Source organism: Mauremys reevesii, linkage group 3 (assembly GCF_016161935.1).
Source record: "Mauremys reevesii isolate NIE-2019 linkage group 3, ASM1616193v1, whole genome shotgun sequence".
Taxonomy (NCBI): domain Eukaryota; kingdom Metazoa; phylum Chordata; order Testudines; family Geoemydidae; genus Mauremys; species Mauremys reevesii.
Genome location: NC_052625.1, coordinates 164,350,007 through 164,364,715, shown reverse-complemented (window position 1 = coordinate 164,364,715; position 14,709 = coordinate 164,350,007). Strand labels below are relative to the sequence as shown.

The window sequence follows — 14,709 nt, the reverse complement described above, 5'->3', positions numbered from 1 at the left end:
GCAACTTCTTGAACCTTAAATGTATTTTCTTCTTGTTATCAGAGGGACTCTTGTGCTTGGGCTGGGGTTCAAGACAAACCCTGACTTACTTCTGTGTGTTTAAGTCAAATTTCTGGTTGTGTCACTCTAAATAGATGTGTGTAAAAATTTGAAATGTTCTGAATATCTAAATATAGCTGTGATCTTTCCTACTAAAATAATAATTTTGTGATGTTCAAAATGATTTTTTTAAATGAGAAAAACCAGTTTTTGAGAGTAATACAAATACTTGGAACACATTAGGGGAAAAACATAACAGACAAGTAACTAATTCTATACTTAATGTAATGAGTAGTCAATAAAAGATATGATAACATTAACAGTTAAATTATAGTTTTCTTACACTGATGAACTATATTAAATCTTGAAGTGCAATAGGATTGTCTCCATTTGGTTAGTGGTTCAAGCAGCTACCAGATTTCCTTGGTTCCTTTAAAAGATTCAGTAGATACTGCAGCACCACCTCAAAGAGTTTACAGTCACTTAGAGGCAATACACTTCAAGCAAAGTAACAAAGGTACTAAGAGTTACGACATGTTAGTTCCATCTCTTTTTAAATTGTGCCAACTGATACGACTATAATTTACTCCTGCTGTATTGTTCATAAGAAAAGAAGTGAGCCTCCAGGACGTATTTAAATGAGGAGAGGGTAATGGCTTTGCAGACCAGTTCAAGAAGAGCATTCCAAGTTGCCGGGGAGGAGAAGAAGCAGACAAATGGAGGCTTGAGGTTTGCAAAATTTGCAGAGGAGTAGCACAAAAAAGATTAAGTAAATGAACAAGGAAGAGTGAGTGATGCAGGGCCTTAAAGGATAAAATCCGAGTCCATGTTGCAATAGGGAAGCCACTGGAGACATGAAAAGTCAAAAGAGGAAGTGGTGTGGCTGTACATGGGATGGATTGTTAGTGGGTGAAATGGTTGTCAAGTAAGTGAGAGGCTGCAAGAATCAAGACTGGAAATGATCAGGGCATGGGTGAGAGAACGTTCTTGTGGAGGAAGACACGGCAAAACATGGACATACGTTGAGAGTGAGATAAAAGTTGTAGATAATCCCCAAGTTGTGAGACGAAGGATGGTGGTATTGACTGACTGGGAAAGGAGGAAGAGTGGGAGAATTTTGTGGGAAAAGATAGAGCTCTGCTTTAATCATGTTAAGCTTTTAATAAATGGTGAAATATCTGGTAGAAGATGTTGGGCAGACATGGAAAGATCAGTGGTGGGCCAAGATGAATTATCAGCATAGAGATGAGAGCTGAAACCATGGAAGTAGAAAGAATCACCCATGGCTGAGGTTTAAAGGTCATCCACAGTGAGATAAAGGAAGAATAGTTACTGCTGGAAGACCAGTCAGATTTCAGAAAACCAAAAAAGCCAAGTGAAGAGTTTCCATGTTATCCAATGCAGTGTATTTTCTGGAACACTTGCATTTTAATGTACAGAACGAGCGTGCATTATTTGTATGTCATTTTTTTTCTAAATCCTAAACACTTAATTTTCTTACAATTATCAGATGTAGGCTGCAGAGCTATCAATCTTAAGGCTCTGGTATCTTATTTTAAACATATGTAATTCAACCTTAAAAATTGCTATCTTTCCAGCTGGGTTGATTTTATTTTGTTTTTTGTTTTTAATTTTTAAAGGGAAACAGACAAGCGATATAAGGTGGCTGTTATGCAAGTCTGTTGACCTAGAAACTTGTTTTTATAGTACTAACATATATTTTCTTATGTTACGTTTAGTTGTGTGTAGGATATACACAACCAGTTTTAAAGTATCCGCATTTTCCATGGTGTATAGTTTAGTAAAGACAGTTTTTTTTAAAAAAAAGTCCTTGCTTTAAGCGACCCCAATTCAACAGAGTACTGAAGTGTGCACTTTCCTCAGATGAGTAGTCCCATTAAAATCAATTAAGTCCATGTTTAAAGTTAAGTATGTGCTTAAACACTTTGTGGAATGAGGGCTGAACTGTTGTATATTTAGCATATGTGTAATGGTTTAAATATGTGTTTGAAATTGTACATAATAGATGTTGCCAAACCAACAAAAAAGCCTGGCCTGAGTCCCTGGCTCTTCGTCAATTAATGACGGGCAGCCAAGTAAAGTACAGTGTTCTGGTATTGCATTACTTCATAGTGGGCACAGTGGCATATTTTTCTTTCAGTATGCTATTTAGTACATGCAGTCTGCCTCAACGGCTTTGTGTTTTGGTCCTGGAGTCTTCCTACAATGCTGGGTGGATGCATTCTTTTCTTGACATAGTAGCAAATATTTATCTTCCAAATGACTCATTCATCCTGTCATACAGTCTTCCCCTAACATTAATTGTTCAATATACACCGTCTCCCCCATGGAAGAACATAGTTTCATAAACAGCTTCCAGTATTTTGTCTGTGTAATTTTTTCTTATGAAATGCAAATGGTCTGGACTTGTGAGTTAAATCATAACTCTTATTAGACCATGTTCTGATGAATGGTTCATGATAAAGTAATTGAAGGCAGCAGCAACCACGTGAATTTTGGCAGTCTTTAGGGGAGATGGGATTTATGTTTTGTCTCCATTTTTAGTATAGTGCGGTCCATTCAGTACAGACGATGAAGAATAAATCAAATGAATGTCTCTTGTGTTTTCTTAATTGTTAGCTGCTTGGAAAATTGAGTCAGGTAAACTTGTAACCTTTTAAATATTATTCAGTCCACAGTTGCTCTATTACCTCTCATTTAACTGCTTTAAATGCATGATGACTCAAACCAGCTGGCTCCACTGCACATTTTTCATTGTCAAAGTATAGAAATTTCCAGCTTACTGGGGTATCCCAACAGGGCTGCATGGCTTTTTCTGTTTGTCTGGCAAAATTGTTCAGATCCTCATGCTCCCAAGATTGAATTACTTAAACTTCATTCATAGAAAAACAACCACTTTGTGTATGGTGAGTCATCACTTGCCAGCTCATCTAACATTCACTAACTGTAGCTGTTGTCCTCACAGCTCCTCATATTAGACGCACCAATTAGACACTGAATAGATTTGTTTTTTTTTCTAAATGGCACCTTATATGCTGTGAATTTGTCAAGACAACTTAATTAAGAATTTGAGTGAGTGGTCACTTGATGCTGCAAAGAGGTGGTGAAATAAAGTAATTAGCAGAAGAATTGTAATTTTAAAACTTTTGCTTATGCTTTAAATGCCAATTTCTAGTGTAGTTAAATACTGCATTCTTCCATGAAAATATATGTAAACGTAGATGAAGGCGAAGGATGTTTGTTTTGTTTGTTTTTGGATAGGGTTTTTTAATCCAATATGTTAAACCCTTTTGTTTACCAAGAAGAAAGGAAATAGTGGGTAAAATGCATATGATCAGAACATTATTTTGGATGGGAAGACTTAACACACAACAAAATTTTAGATGGCTCTTTTATTATTGTCTAGCTTTGGCCAAGGTAGAACTTGCTCTGATAGCTAGTTGGTACTAACACAAAATCTTTGAGTGTTGATCCTCAAATTACTTAAGAGCTTTGAATGTTGTTTGTAATGCAAGAACCATATTATTGCTTACAAAGGAGCCTACTCTTTTAGCAAGAGAGTGGGGTTGTTGGTGGTGCTGACCACAGAAAACACTTCATATTGAAGAGAAAGGGGAGGCATCCTGGATAATATAAATTATATATTGTTAGTGTGAGAGAGAAAAAATTAATTAAATAATAAAATATTATTAAACTACTTAATTTGTTTGTGTGTGTGTATATGTGTAGAAGGAGTCTTACTTTTTAGACTAGAATCCACATCAATTGCTTTTACTAATGCAGTCAGGTTTTATATCAACTTGAGCTGGAAGTTTCAAAAGGCTTCTGATATTTTGGTCAAATACAGGGATTAAGGGGAAAGAAATATACTTTAAAGTAAGAGGGATTTTTGTTCATTTTTTTAAAAGGATAAGAAATTAGCAATACTGGTTTGTGAACATATAGAAGATTAGCAACCCCGAGGTAAGTAAGGTTCTCATCTGAAGGAAAACAACCAGTCAGCTGCATGAAGAAGCTTTCTGCTGGGTGAATTCAGTAACCTCAGTACTCTTGTTATCAGTAGTTGCCATCCAGAGCAAAGGTCACTGAAGCTGGATTTTACCAATTTAATGCTATTTTTAACTATGCATTTTATGTGAAAATGTATTTTACATCAAAGTCAGGGTGTAGAAACTTGTATCTGTGATGAACAGAGAATACATTACCCATGTGGAATGCTGTGGATGAGGTTAACTTAGTTGGCAGGGTGGAGGGAGGTAGATGATCACATCTGGAAAAAGGCTGGAGGCAGAGGATATTAGAGTAGATTGGGCAGCTTGTATTGGAAAGAGGGGTTGAATTTTGGAAACGTCTAATAAAACAATGGTGTCACTGTTTGAGCTATACCAAAGACATTTGTAAGACGTTTATTACTTTGTCTCACACTGTTGCTAGTTGCTGACTCTAGTGACCGCAATCTCAACAAATGTTAAGAGCTGACTGATTTATTTAACATTTTATATTGCCCAGAGCTCTGTTATGCTTGATGAGGTACAAAAACAATCCAAGAATGTTAACATTGAAATATAAGGTTAGAAAAGGTTGAGGGATAAAAACTAACACTTGCTGGGAGAAGCATACAGGTGACCTGTGCAGCTGAGATAATTGGTCGTGAGGCTGAAGGCAGGAACAGGTGAGGCTGAATCTTGACCTCTTTGGTTCTGAATAATGAAATTTATAATTTTACAAGCTTATTGTTCATGAAAGTACTAAAAGAGACTGGCTAGAGATCTCTTCTTATCTCATTAATATTGTCTCATTAATTTGCAGTCTGTGACTTGAAGCCATTATAATTTGAATGTGCTGTGACATCTTGTGCGATCTATGCGACATGCCTTTCTTACAATACGGGTCTGCAACAAAAATAGTTTTCCTCTCTTTTTAATATAGATTGGGGGGTGCTGCAGTCTTAATGTCTTTTCTGTGCGTGACAACAGATTATCTCGAATTCCCTCTGAGATTTCACAAGCCACTGAACTGCATGTCCTGGATGTAGCTGGAAACAGGTGAGAGATTTTTATAGTGTCCTGTTGCTGTACTGGTTTTGCTTCATACTCCGTCAAGACATGTAGATTAGATGTCTTAGAATGAAGCAGCAAAAAAAGCTTACACTCCAATTTCACTAGTCCCAATACTTTGAAATTGGCAATATATTCCTGCCCTCTGGCCAAATGTAGTTCCAAACCCTGCCAATACTGAGCACACGTATGTGTATCAAAGCTACCTTTGTGACAAATGCACATAAAAATATAGGATTTCAGTCATGACTTTCAGGTTTTCTTCAGCCAGAAACAGAAAAGTCTCCTAACTTTTTCACTTCATGTACTTCTGACTTTAAATTAGAACAAAGAGATCTTGGCTTCAGGTGAAGTCTGGTGAATTGATGCATTAATGCCAGCTGATCCTTCAGAATGGGGAGTTCGACAATCAAGTTAATCCATATAAATGTTAAGACAACAGAAGTTACATTTTTATCTGAATAAAAGCCTGGCTTACTGATCTCATGTTATGCAGTGGTGTTTTGGGTTCATTTATTTGTTGTTTGTATTGTTGCACAAATAAAGGCCCTATTGTGGTCAGCACCCTCCCCCCCCCCCCCCCACACACACACTCCTTCTCCCTCTCCCTCTCCCTCAAAAGACATTCCCTGCTCCAGATTACATCTAAGCATAATGAGAAACAGCTAAGTAGAACAGGCCGGGATACAAGGTATAAAATGAGATGGTTAGCCAGTTCATTGAGTCATCTCTATTTTTACTTGAAATCAAACCATATGCACGTGTGCAACTGGTTCACCGCCTAGTTGGGCAGGCTGATTTATTAAGTCTCTTAGAAACTGGCCTGAAATTTCAGACTTTCCATTTCTTTTTAAATTAGGCTGATACATCTTCCTCTGTCGCTGACTTCCTTAAAGCTGAAGGCTTTGTGGTTGTCTGATAACCAGTCCCAACCTTTGCTGATGTTCCAGACTGACACAGATCCTGAAACAGGAGAGAAAATTTTAACGTGTGTGTTACTTCCTCAAATGCCTTCTGAGCCCAGTTGCCAAGGTATGGTATACTTTGAAAATAATTTCCATATACAGCAGAACTGTCATCTTAAAAATCTACTGTTTCGTGTCTTTATCCCACAGCATTGTGCAAAAAGCTTTAGTTTATCATTTTTTGTTAAAGTAAAAGTAAAAATCAGTTAATCATTGGTAACAGATAACATGTTAGTTGTTCACCATTAAAGAGCTTCTCTTCTACCTTTCACTACTCACTGTCTCAAAAGATTTTAACTCCAGTGGGTAAATTGGTAAGTAAATTGACTTACCTCCCCTCTACATCCGTTATATAAGCATGAATTTATTTAATTAAAATACAAAGTAAGCAAGCATAATAATCTTGTTACCCCTAAAATCCATGAGAGCTCAGTAGTGGAGCCCATGTGTACAAAGTGGATATCTGTTTTTCAAACTTGTGTATGTGGCTAAGGAACAGAGTTGGAAGGCTGAAGGTTGAAAAGCTCTGAGTCTTGACTCAAAAGATCAAGGTGAGTTAATAGCAGATGTAAAAAATAGGCATTATCATCCCTAGAATGTCACCTTCCTGTCAAAAAGGGGGCAATAGGCTTTCTTTCAAATGTAAATATTGTGCAGTAACTTCGTATTACAGTTTTAAAAGAATAGGTGAGGGATTGGTGGGGTCAGTTAAATTACGAACTCTCTTTTGCTTTGTTCCCTCATGTGTAGCTAGTTCCTTAAGGGCTCAGATATGATTGCTCTTTATAAATATATCAGAGGGATAAATATCAGTGAGGGAGAGGAATTATTTGTGGACACAATGTGGACACAAGAACAAATATATATATACACTGGACACTAGGAAGTTTAGACTTGAAATTAGACGAAGGTTTCTAACCATTAGAGGAGTGAAGTTCTGGAACAGCCTTCCAAGGGGAGTAGTGGAGGCAAAAGACATATCTGGCTTCAAGACTAAGCTTGATAAGTTTTATAGAGGGGATGGTATGATGGGATAGCCTAATTTTGGCAATTAATTGATCTTTGATTATTAGCAGGTAAATATGCCCAATGGTCTGTGATGGGATGTTAGATGGGGTAGGATCTGAGTTACTACAGAGAATTCTTTCCTGGGTGCTGTCTGGTGAGTCTTGCCCACATGCTCAGGGTTTAACTGATCGCCATATTTGGGGTCAGGAAGGAATTTTCCTCCAGGGCAGATTGGCAGAGGCCCTGGAGGTTTTTCACCTTCCTCTGCAGCATGAGGCATGGGTCACTTGCTGGAGGATTCTCTGCACCTTGAGGTATTTAAACCACGATTTGAGGACTTCAATAACTTAGGCATAGGTTAGGGGTTTGTTACAGGAGTGGGTGGGTGAGATTCTGTGGCCTGCATTGTGCAGGAGGTCAGACTGGATGATCATAATGGTCCCTTCTGCCTTAAGTCTATGAATCTTTAGAGTCCTTTGCATCGGTTGCTGGGTTGCCACTTTTGTGATAACCCAATATCTGAAGGTTCAGATATACCCACAAAGGTACCAGCTGTTTATTGATACTCAGATACTGTGGTGATTGGGGACACACGAGAAGCTCAGTGTTGTCAGTTCTCACCATTTTATTGTGATTCTCTATATTTGGTGTCTGTCTTGAAGGCCAGCGCCAAGAGGCACATGGATTTCATGAGAATCTATTTAATTTAAAAACAAAAAACCTCAACCCTTTAGTGCCCATAGTTGCAGAGACAAAGATTGAAAATGCGAATTCTAAAATGTCAAAAAAACAGAAGACAAATAAAGCATCAAGATCTTATTTGTTTGGCTTAAAAATCATGATTTTTAAAAAAAATCTCATGTTATGATTTTTGAGAGCCTGGCTGATTTTTGAAAACTTGGGGGTGGCAAGAGTGGAACCTAGATAGGCTGATCAGAGAAGGGGGGTCACTGATAGGTGGCAGCCAAGACCACAGTCCTTACATAAATAAAATAAGTGGAGTGGGTCCAACTTCTTGGATTACCAGCCACTGTCTCATCCACTTGTTTAACATGACATCATATCAGCCAATGACAGACGGTTGATAAATATTGTGCTGTTGCCTATTGATTAGGTACAAACCTTCTGGCACATTTTGTAGTCAGATTGTTAATCCAAAGCTGTAGAGTGTACGTGTTTGGTTAAAACTGTATATTCCTTCGTGATGAAGGCAGTTCTTCCATTATCAGGCAATCTTCCTCTTCTGTCAAAAATAAAATTGCTTGCCTAAGTGAGTGGTCAGTAGAATTTTTGCATGGGATAAGTAGGAAATAATTAGGGCTTCTAATTTTCAGTTTTAGCTGATAACACCGCGAGTACAAAAAAATGAAATTGGTGTTTATTCAATAAATACTGGAAAAATGCCAGAAGTGGTTACTTGTATTTAAGGGTTTGTCTACATGGAATACTAATGCAGACAAGGATGTGATGTCTAAAATTCACTAACATGTTGCACATTAATTGGCCTGTACAGAGGTGGTTGTGTGCACTAAAGGTTCCCTAGTGCATTTTAATGTGCTGTTTGAAACAGTGCGAAGTTAAAGTGCACTAGGTAACATTACCAAGAGATTACTCTTTACAGTAGGATACATTGTAACATGTAACGTTATTAATAATGTATATTAAATACAAAGAGCACCAAAACCCACCCAATTTTTGGACATCTATATAAAAGTTAAAAATTTCTAAAAACAAACCCTGCAAAATGAAATGAATTAAACCCCAAAGTCCTCGTAATATATGTTAACATGTTCTTTCTTGAGAAGGTTCAGCTTTGTTTGTTTCCATTACAATAGATAACCTGCCCCGATGTGGTGCGTTTGAGAGCTTGGTAAATGAAATGTCAGATGAAACCTGGAATGAGCGTGCAGTAAACAGAATCAGTTCAATCCGCTTTTTAGAAGATGAAAAAGATGAAGAGGATAATGAAATGGTACGTTTCTCAAACATACACTATTACACATGTAGTAACTAAAATGCAAAAGAGTAAAAAGTGTTAGAACTGTCTATATCTTGCCTTAAACATTCCAAGTTTTTAACAGTAGTAGCAGATTTTCTATGTTTATAGCAAAGCTGTTAAATATTGGTTTTATAGTGGTTTAAAAAGGCTTTTTAAATTTGGTATTGTTTATCTGCTTAAATCAAATACAACTTTCAGTTCTGCTAAAACAAGACTCTCTTACTGTGAAAATGTTAGTCTGTTTTTTCTTTATTTCTTTAGGATGGTTCCTTCCAGTTTTCCAAAAGCAGGATAGGAGTAGGGTCGTCTTCTGCTCTGTGGAAGGTGTAAGCCTTGACCCTATGTCCTTTAGGCAGTAACTTTGGGTTATTACACTCTGACATGGGTCCACATTGAGTTTTCTACCCCCCCCCATCATGTTTGTCTTTCCCCCACTTTCATTACCCCTCCTTCATCTCATGACTATAGGTATTGATACCAACTTAGTGTCCATAATCAGGTGGCATGTGGCACATTGGTGCATGCTGTTTCCCACCCAAATGAAGAAGGGCTATTGGGAGCATCTGTCACTGTACTTATGAGACCTCCATAAAATGGTCATTTCATACTCCCTGGAAATAAAAAATTTGAGGTGGTCTTTGAAATAAAGCCTTCTTCTGTAATGGCTTTGCTTCACTAACAGCAGCTACATGTAAATATTGAGACTTTTAGAGCCAAATTTTCTGCAGACCTCTCAGAGTCCCCCCAAACTTGCTGATTGTAACAATTTTGCATGCAGATTTTCAGAGGCATGCTCAAGTCTTAGCCTTCAGCCTAATTTGAAGTGAGCCTCAAACACACAAATCTAAAAAAATCTCCAAACATGGGGATTTTCAGATCTGTACTTTAACTCAAGAGCATCTTAGTTATAACACTCCAGACGTGCTAGCAGTATGGCTTCATTCTGAAGAGTGACTTTGAAACAGACAGTATTTTTTAACAATCACTTGCATATCAGATATGCTCATTTTACAAGTATACAGATGTGTTTTTCCTTACTACCAGCCCTGTAAACTGAACTAGAGATCTGACAAGGTAGAGTCTGTCCTTCTCAGAACCAGGAGTAAAGGGTTTAGCAGATCAGATTAGTCCCTCTGACATCTGTGCCAATCATGAGTGCCTCCTATTGGTTTCCAGAGGTGTAGCTGATGGAAATTTAGTAAGCAACTTTTGGGACTGCACAAGGGGGAATATAATCTAGTTTACTTTCCTTCAATTGTGTCATTTGTGCAGGGCTAACTGGAGTAAAAAGTAGTAAAACTAAATTTGGTCACTGAAGGCAGCAGGTGACTGGGGCAGCACACAGCAGAACTGAATTTTGAATAAGGTGTCACTTTTCATAATTGAACCACATAAAGTTGTGAAATAAGAACCTTTAAACTCTTAAAACTTCCTCTTATTATTGATCCACTTGTAATGAACTGGGAACAGCAGGCACTTTGAAACACTATTAAAAATTCAAGTGCAGGACATTACTTAGGATTTACAGACTGCCCTGAAGCAATCCACTTTTGATATTGGGGGGGGGTCATTTTGTTATCTAGTCAAAAGTGTTTTATTCAGCTAGTCAGTAATTTCCATGTATGCCCATTATAGTTCACTAGTGCTACTGTAATAATGTAAATAGTACACACAACACTTCTTTTAAAAATTACATACATCTGCACCTGCACACACATTCATGCTGTTACACTTAGTGCGGTATAGATTTTTTAAAAAGAAAATTAAAAGCTAATTCACTGGTTATCCAAATTATGCAAGGAGATTATCTTTCCGTTTAGCTTTTGTCAACTTTCCATGCACATATGCCAACATAAGGACATATCCTTCTTTAGTAGATGGTACAGAATTACCGAAAATAAACTATTGGAATGGTCCCTCTCTTTCCCTCCAAATTCCCAGTGTCTATTTGGCAAAACATAATCTAATCCATGTCTTGATGATGGAAGGAGAGTAGAACATCAGACAAACATTTACTTGGCAATATAGAGACACACCACAGAGAGGTGCTGTGGGATTTTTCAAAAGCATCTGTTTTGTTTGGTTAATGGAATTAATTCCTAAATCACTTAGGCAGTTTTGAAAATCCCATATAGTTCTTTCATGAGACCCCCCCCCCACACACACACACAATTGGGAACTGTTTTTTCAACTTCTGTTGAAGGAGATTTTCAAATTAACAGGTCAGATTAGGAAAATTCTGTGCCCCGAGTCTATTCTCCTCCCCACCCTCAAAAAAAGACCTCTTTCACTGACTACATCAACAAGCAGCTATGAAATTAACATAATGATTTTTTAAAATCATGTTATAGCTAATATTTAGTATTAAATGCTAAAACCTTGAAAGTGTGTGTGTTTCAAAAAGACAAAAGCAAAACCGCTTACTCCACTGTTTGTTTTTAGAGAACACTTCTAAGGCGAGCCACTCCACATCCTGGAGAGTTAAAGAACATGAAAAAGACAGTGGAGAATTTACGGAATGATATGAATGCTGCTAAAGGACTGGATTCAAACAAAAACGAGGTCAATAATGCCATTGACAGAGTGACCACTTCTGTGTAGAGTTTCATCTCCAGGTTTTACCTCCTGTGTCTTCCCCTGCTGTTGAAATGTTCCTGTCGTCTTCTGGGACGTCATTCAGCCCCCTTTGTTTTTAACCAGAACCTGATTCATCATCTCCTTGTATGTGGAAGGTGCTGATCACTGGAAGAAAGTGCCTTATCTCAGCCAGGCATTGAACCAATAATCTCCAAATCAATATTGTACTTTTAATAGTTTCGTTTGTTTTTAATAAATAGAGTACACTACTGTATAGGTAGTGCCATATTTTTGTCTTACATGTGGGGAAATACGATTTTTCCTAAGTGCTGGGGTATATTCTTCCCAGTTGCTAGATATGCTGGTGAGAAATATAGTTTTATGTGGAAAATGGATAAATTTTTACTCTTGGCAGCTCAGATGGTGTAAATTTTAAAATTTTGTATAGGAGTTTCATAACAAAATGGTGTATTTCATTTTTAAAAAGAAATTTATCTTAATCGGTACATATTTTAGTATTTGTGGAAGAGAACGTGAGTTTCATGGACAGTTGTATTCATTTGTTGTTTGTACTGCCCACTTGTGCCTTAATGTGTTTTGTATGTCAGACTAGTCTTAAAAGAAAACAGAATCCTTGAGCAGAGCAAGGTTAAAACAATGGTGCCTGTTTGGAAGTGTTCATTTCAAGCAGTAATTAACTTTTGGGGTATTTTACAAAAAAAGGAAAACTGATGTTTATATCACAGGATTCAAATTTGTGAAGCACAACTGTTTATTTTATTGTATGCTGAGTTGAGATTAAATGACCAGACTGCTACTGTTTATTACACAATGCACTCACACTTTAACTTAATCATAAGGAAACCTCTTGTTTTGGATGCAGTGATGGATTGCAGTCAATAGAAACTCATGCTCCCACTTTTAAAGTTGAATGTGCCATTTGTAAAATAAACAGAACAAAATGCACACTAGACTTTCAGAAGCACGTATGAAACTAGTTTTATGTATGACACAAGAAGAGTGATATTCTTTTAAAGTGCTTTTTCAGGTTTTATATCTATATATAAAACCACAATAAAATAAAAATCTGAAAGCTTCAGTAGCTTTTTATTGTATCATTAAAATTGATATGATAAATATTAGAATTGATTTTATCTGTACATTTTATTGTGCTACATCTTAAATTTAGTGAACACTGGCTTTATTAAGTTAAGTAAACTCTGTTAAACTGAATGTAATACTGTGGGAAGTACCAGTTTTAACATACTTTGGAGAAAGTCGTCTCTCAAACACAGTGCATGTACAACATGAACAGTTGCACTGTAACGTTTCTCACATTGCCACTGTCAGTGTTCCTGGACTGTGGCATACAGATGAGACCAATTGTCTCCATATGTATTAAATTCTTGAAACCTCTGCTGAGACTTGAAACAATGTTGTCAGTTTTGATTGTATCTACATTGTGTGTCTGTGTCCACTAGGAACTGGGCCAAGACTGCTAACTTATCCCATGTAGACAACTGAATAGCCTTTAGTTTCAGAACAAAGGTTTAATATACCTAATGGATTCAGATGCAAGTCAATAACTGAAATGAACAGACTCAAACTGGATCAAAATAAATCTGTTATTTCTTTAAGTAAGTCCCTCAGCACATAATCATTTGGAACTAAACCTTCTTGTAAACATTTGAATGTTTGAAAGGAAGACTTGAGAAACTTACAACGAGGAAATTCTTTGTCCAGTTTATATAGCTAGGAAGAATATTTTGAATGCCAATTTTCCTCTAGCAGGCACAAAAAGGGGTGTGGGGGTGGCAGGCAGAAACAATAATAGAATTTTTCAAGTAGATGCAGCTGTGTATTCTACTTAGGTGTGTGCACATCCAGTGGTCTGGCGCCAAAGAACTTTGCCCAGCAGTACCTGTGGGGGAGGTGCTCACAGCCCTATCCCTTCCCCTAGCCATACAAGGGCAGCACTGCCCTGACCCTCTGTCCCTGCTTTCAGTGGCTACAGTCGGAACTCTGTGTAGTGTTTTTCGCCCTGTACTTTTGGTCTCAGTTTCTGAGAAATTTTTTTTTCTTGTATATAGTAGTTAGTAGTACATTAGGTTAAGTTTAGAATGGTATTAGAGTAGTTGGCTGTCCTGTGTGATGCCCTCACCAGGGTTCCAGCATTGTCCATTGTGTGGGGGGGACCATCCCCAACAGTGATTCTCACACAAGGTGCTTGTGTCTCGGTGAAAGACACGTTTGCAGATGGAGCACAACTCTTTAGTCATTGAGAGAGGACTTAGGTGGTAAGACACTTGCAGCTGAAGCAGCACCTGCTGCAGCAGGCCATGAGGATGGAGGCCCTCGTGTGATTGGCAGTCGCCTTCAAGTGATGTCACTCTGCACTTTGGCTTGGCCATTTCCCCAAAGAGGAAGGGGTCGTTCTCCCTCTTCTGGTACAACGAGGAAGAGGTGACATAAAACAAATAAGGACCACTCAGGCAGACTCCACCTCATTTTCTAAGAGGAGTGCTGACTGGCACCATACTCCATCCGGCACACGGGATGGAGCCGTTCATCCCGCTGCTCCCCTACCACTCCAAGATAGGGAAAGAGCCTGTACCATCAACTCTGGTTCTGGCCATGAGGTGCCTGAGTCCAATACCAATGACATTGTCACCAGTGCTGACTGTCTCCACTCTGATGACATACCAGGTAGCATCAGACCTGTTTTGCCTCTCAGTCCTGGACACTCCACTGGTTCAGGAGTTCTCTGGTGCCATGGCTTCTACCGTCTCATCCTATGTTGTGCCATTGTCACCTTCTGGTTGCATCACAGGGCTGCTGGGTTCGTCAGCACCACAGCTTGCACTGCCCAGGCCTCGGACAGGAGAGTAGAGGCTGATGCAGGGCCCAACACCGAAGGTCCTATTGATGCTGGTGCATCCTTTGGCACCATTGTTGTCTCGGTAGCAGATCCTTTTGAGTCCAGTACTGCCCTTAGCCTTGGTACTGGCGCCTCTCCCAGAATCAGATGGGAGCGTGTTTCATT

The 14,709-nt window shown here is 38.3% G+C and overlaps 1 protein-coding gene across 1 annotated transcript in view; it reads left to right on the top strand.

Annotated features, from left to right (window-relative positions):
- LRRC1 (leucine rich repeat containing 1) overlaps positions 1-13,082 on the top strand; it is a 112,208-nt gene extending 99,126 nt beyond the window's left edge. The window contains exons 11-14 of the mRNA XM_039532289.1: positions 4,990-5,105; positions 5,977-6,149; positions 8,926-9,062; positions 11,532-13,082. Of these exons, the coding sequence (XP_039388223.1) occupies positions 4,990-5,105; positions 5,977-6,149; positions 8,926-9,062; positions 11,532-11,690 (585 nt within the window). The 3' untranslated portion in view covers positions 11,691-13,082. The remainder of the gene's footprint in view (positions 1-4,989; positions 5,106-5,976; positions 6,150-8,925; positions 9,063-11,531) is intronic.
- The last annotated feature ends 1,627 nt before the right edge of the window (positions 13,083-14,709 follow it).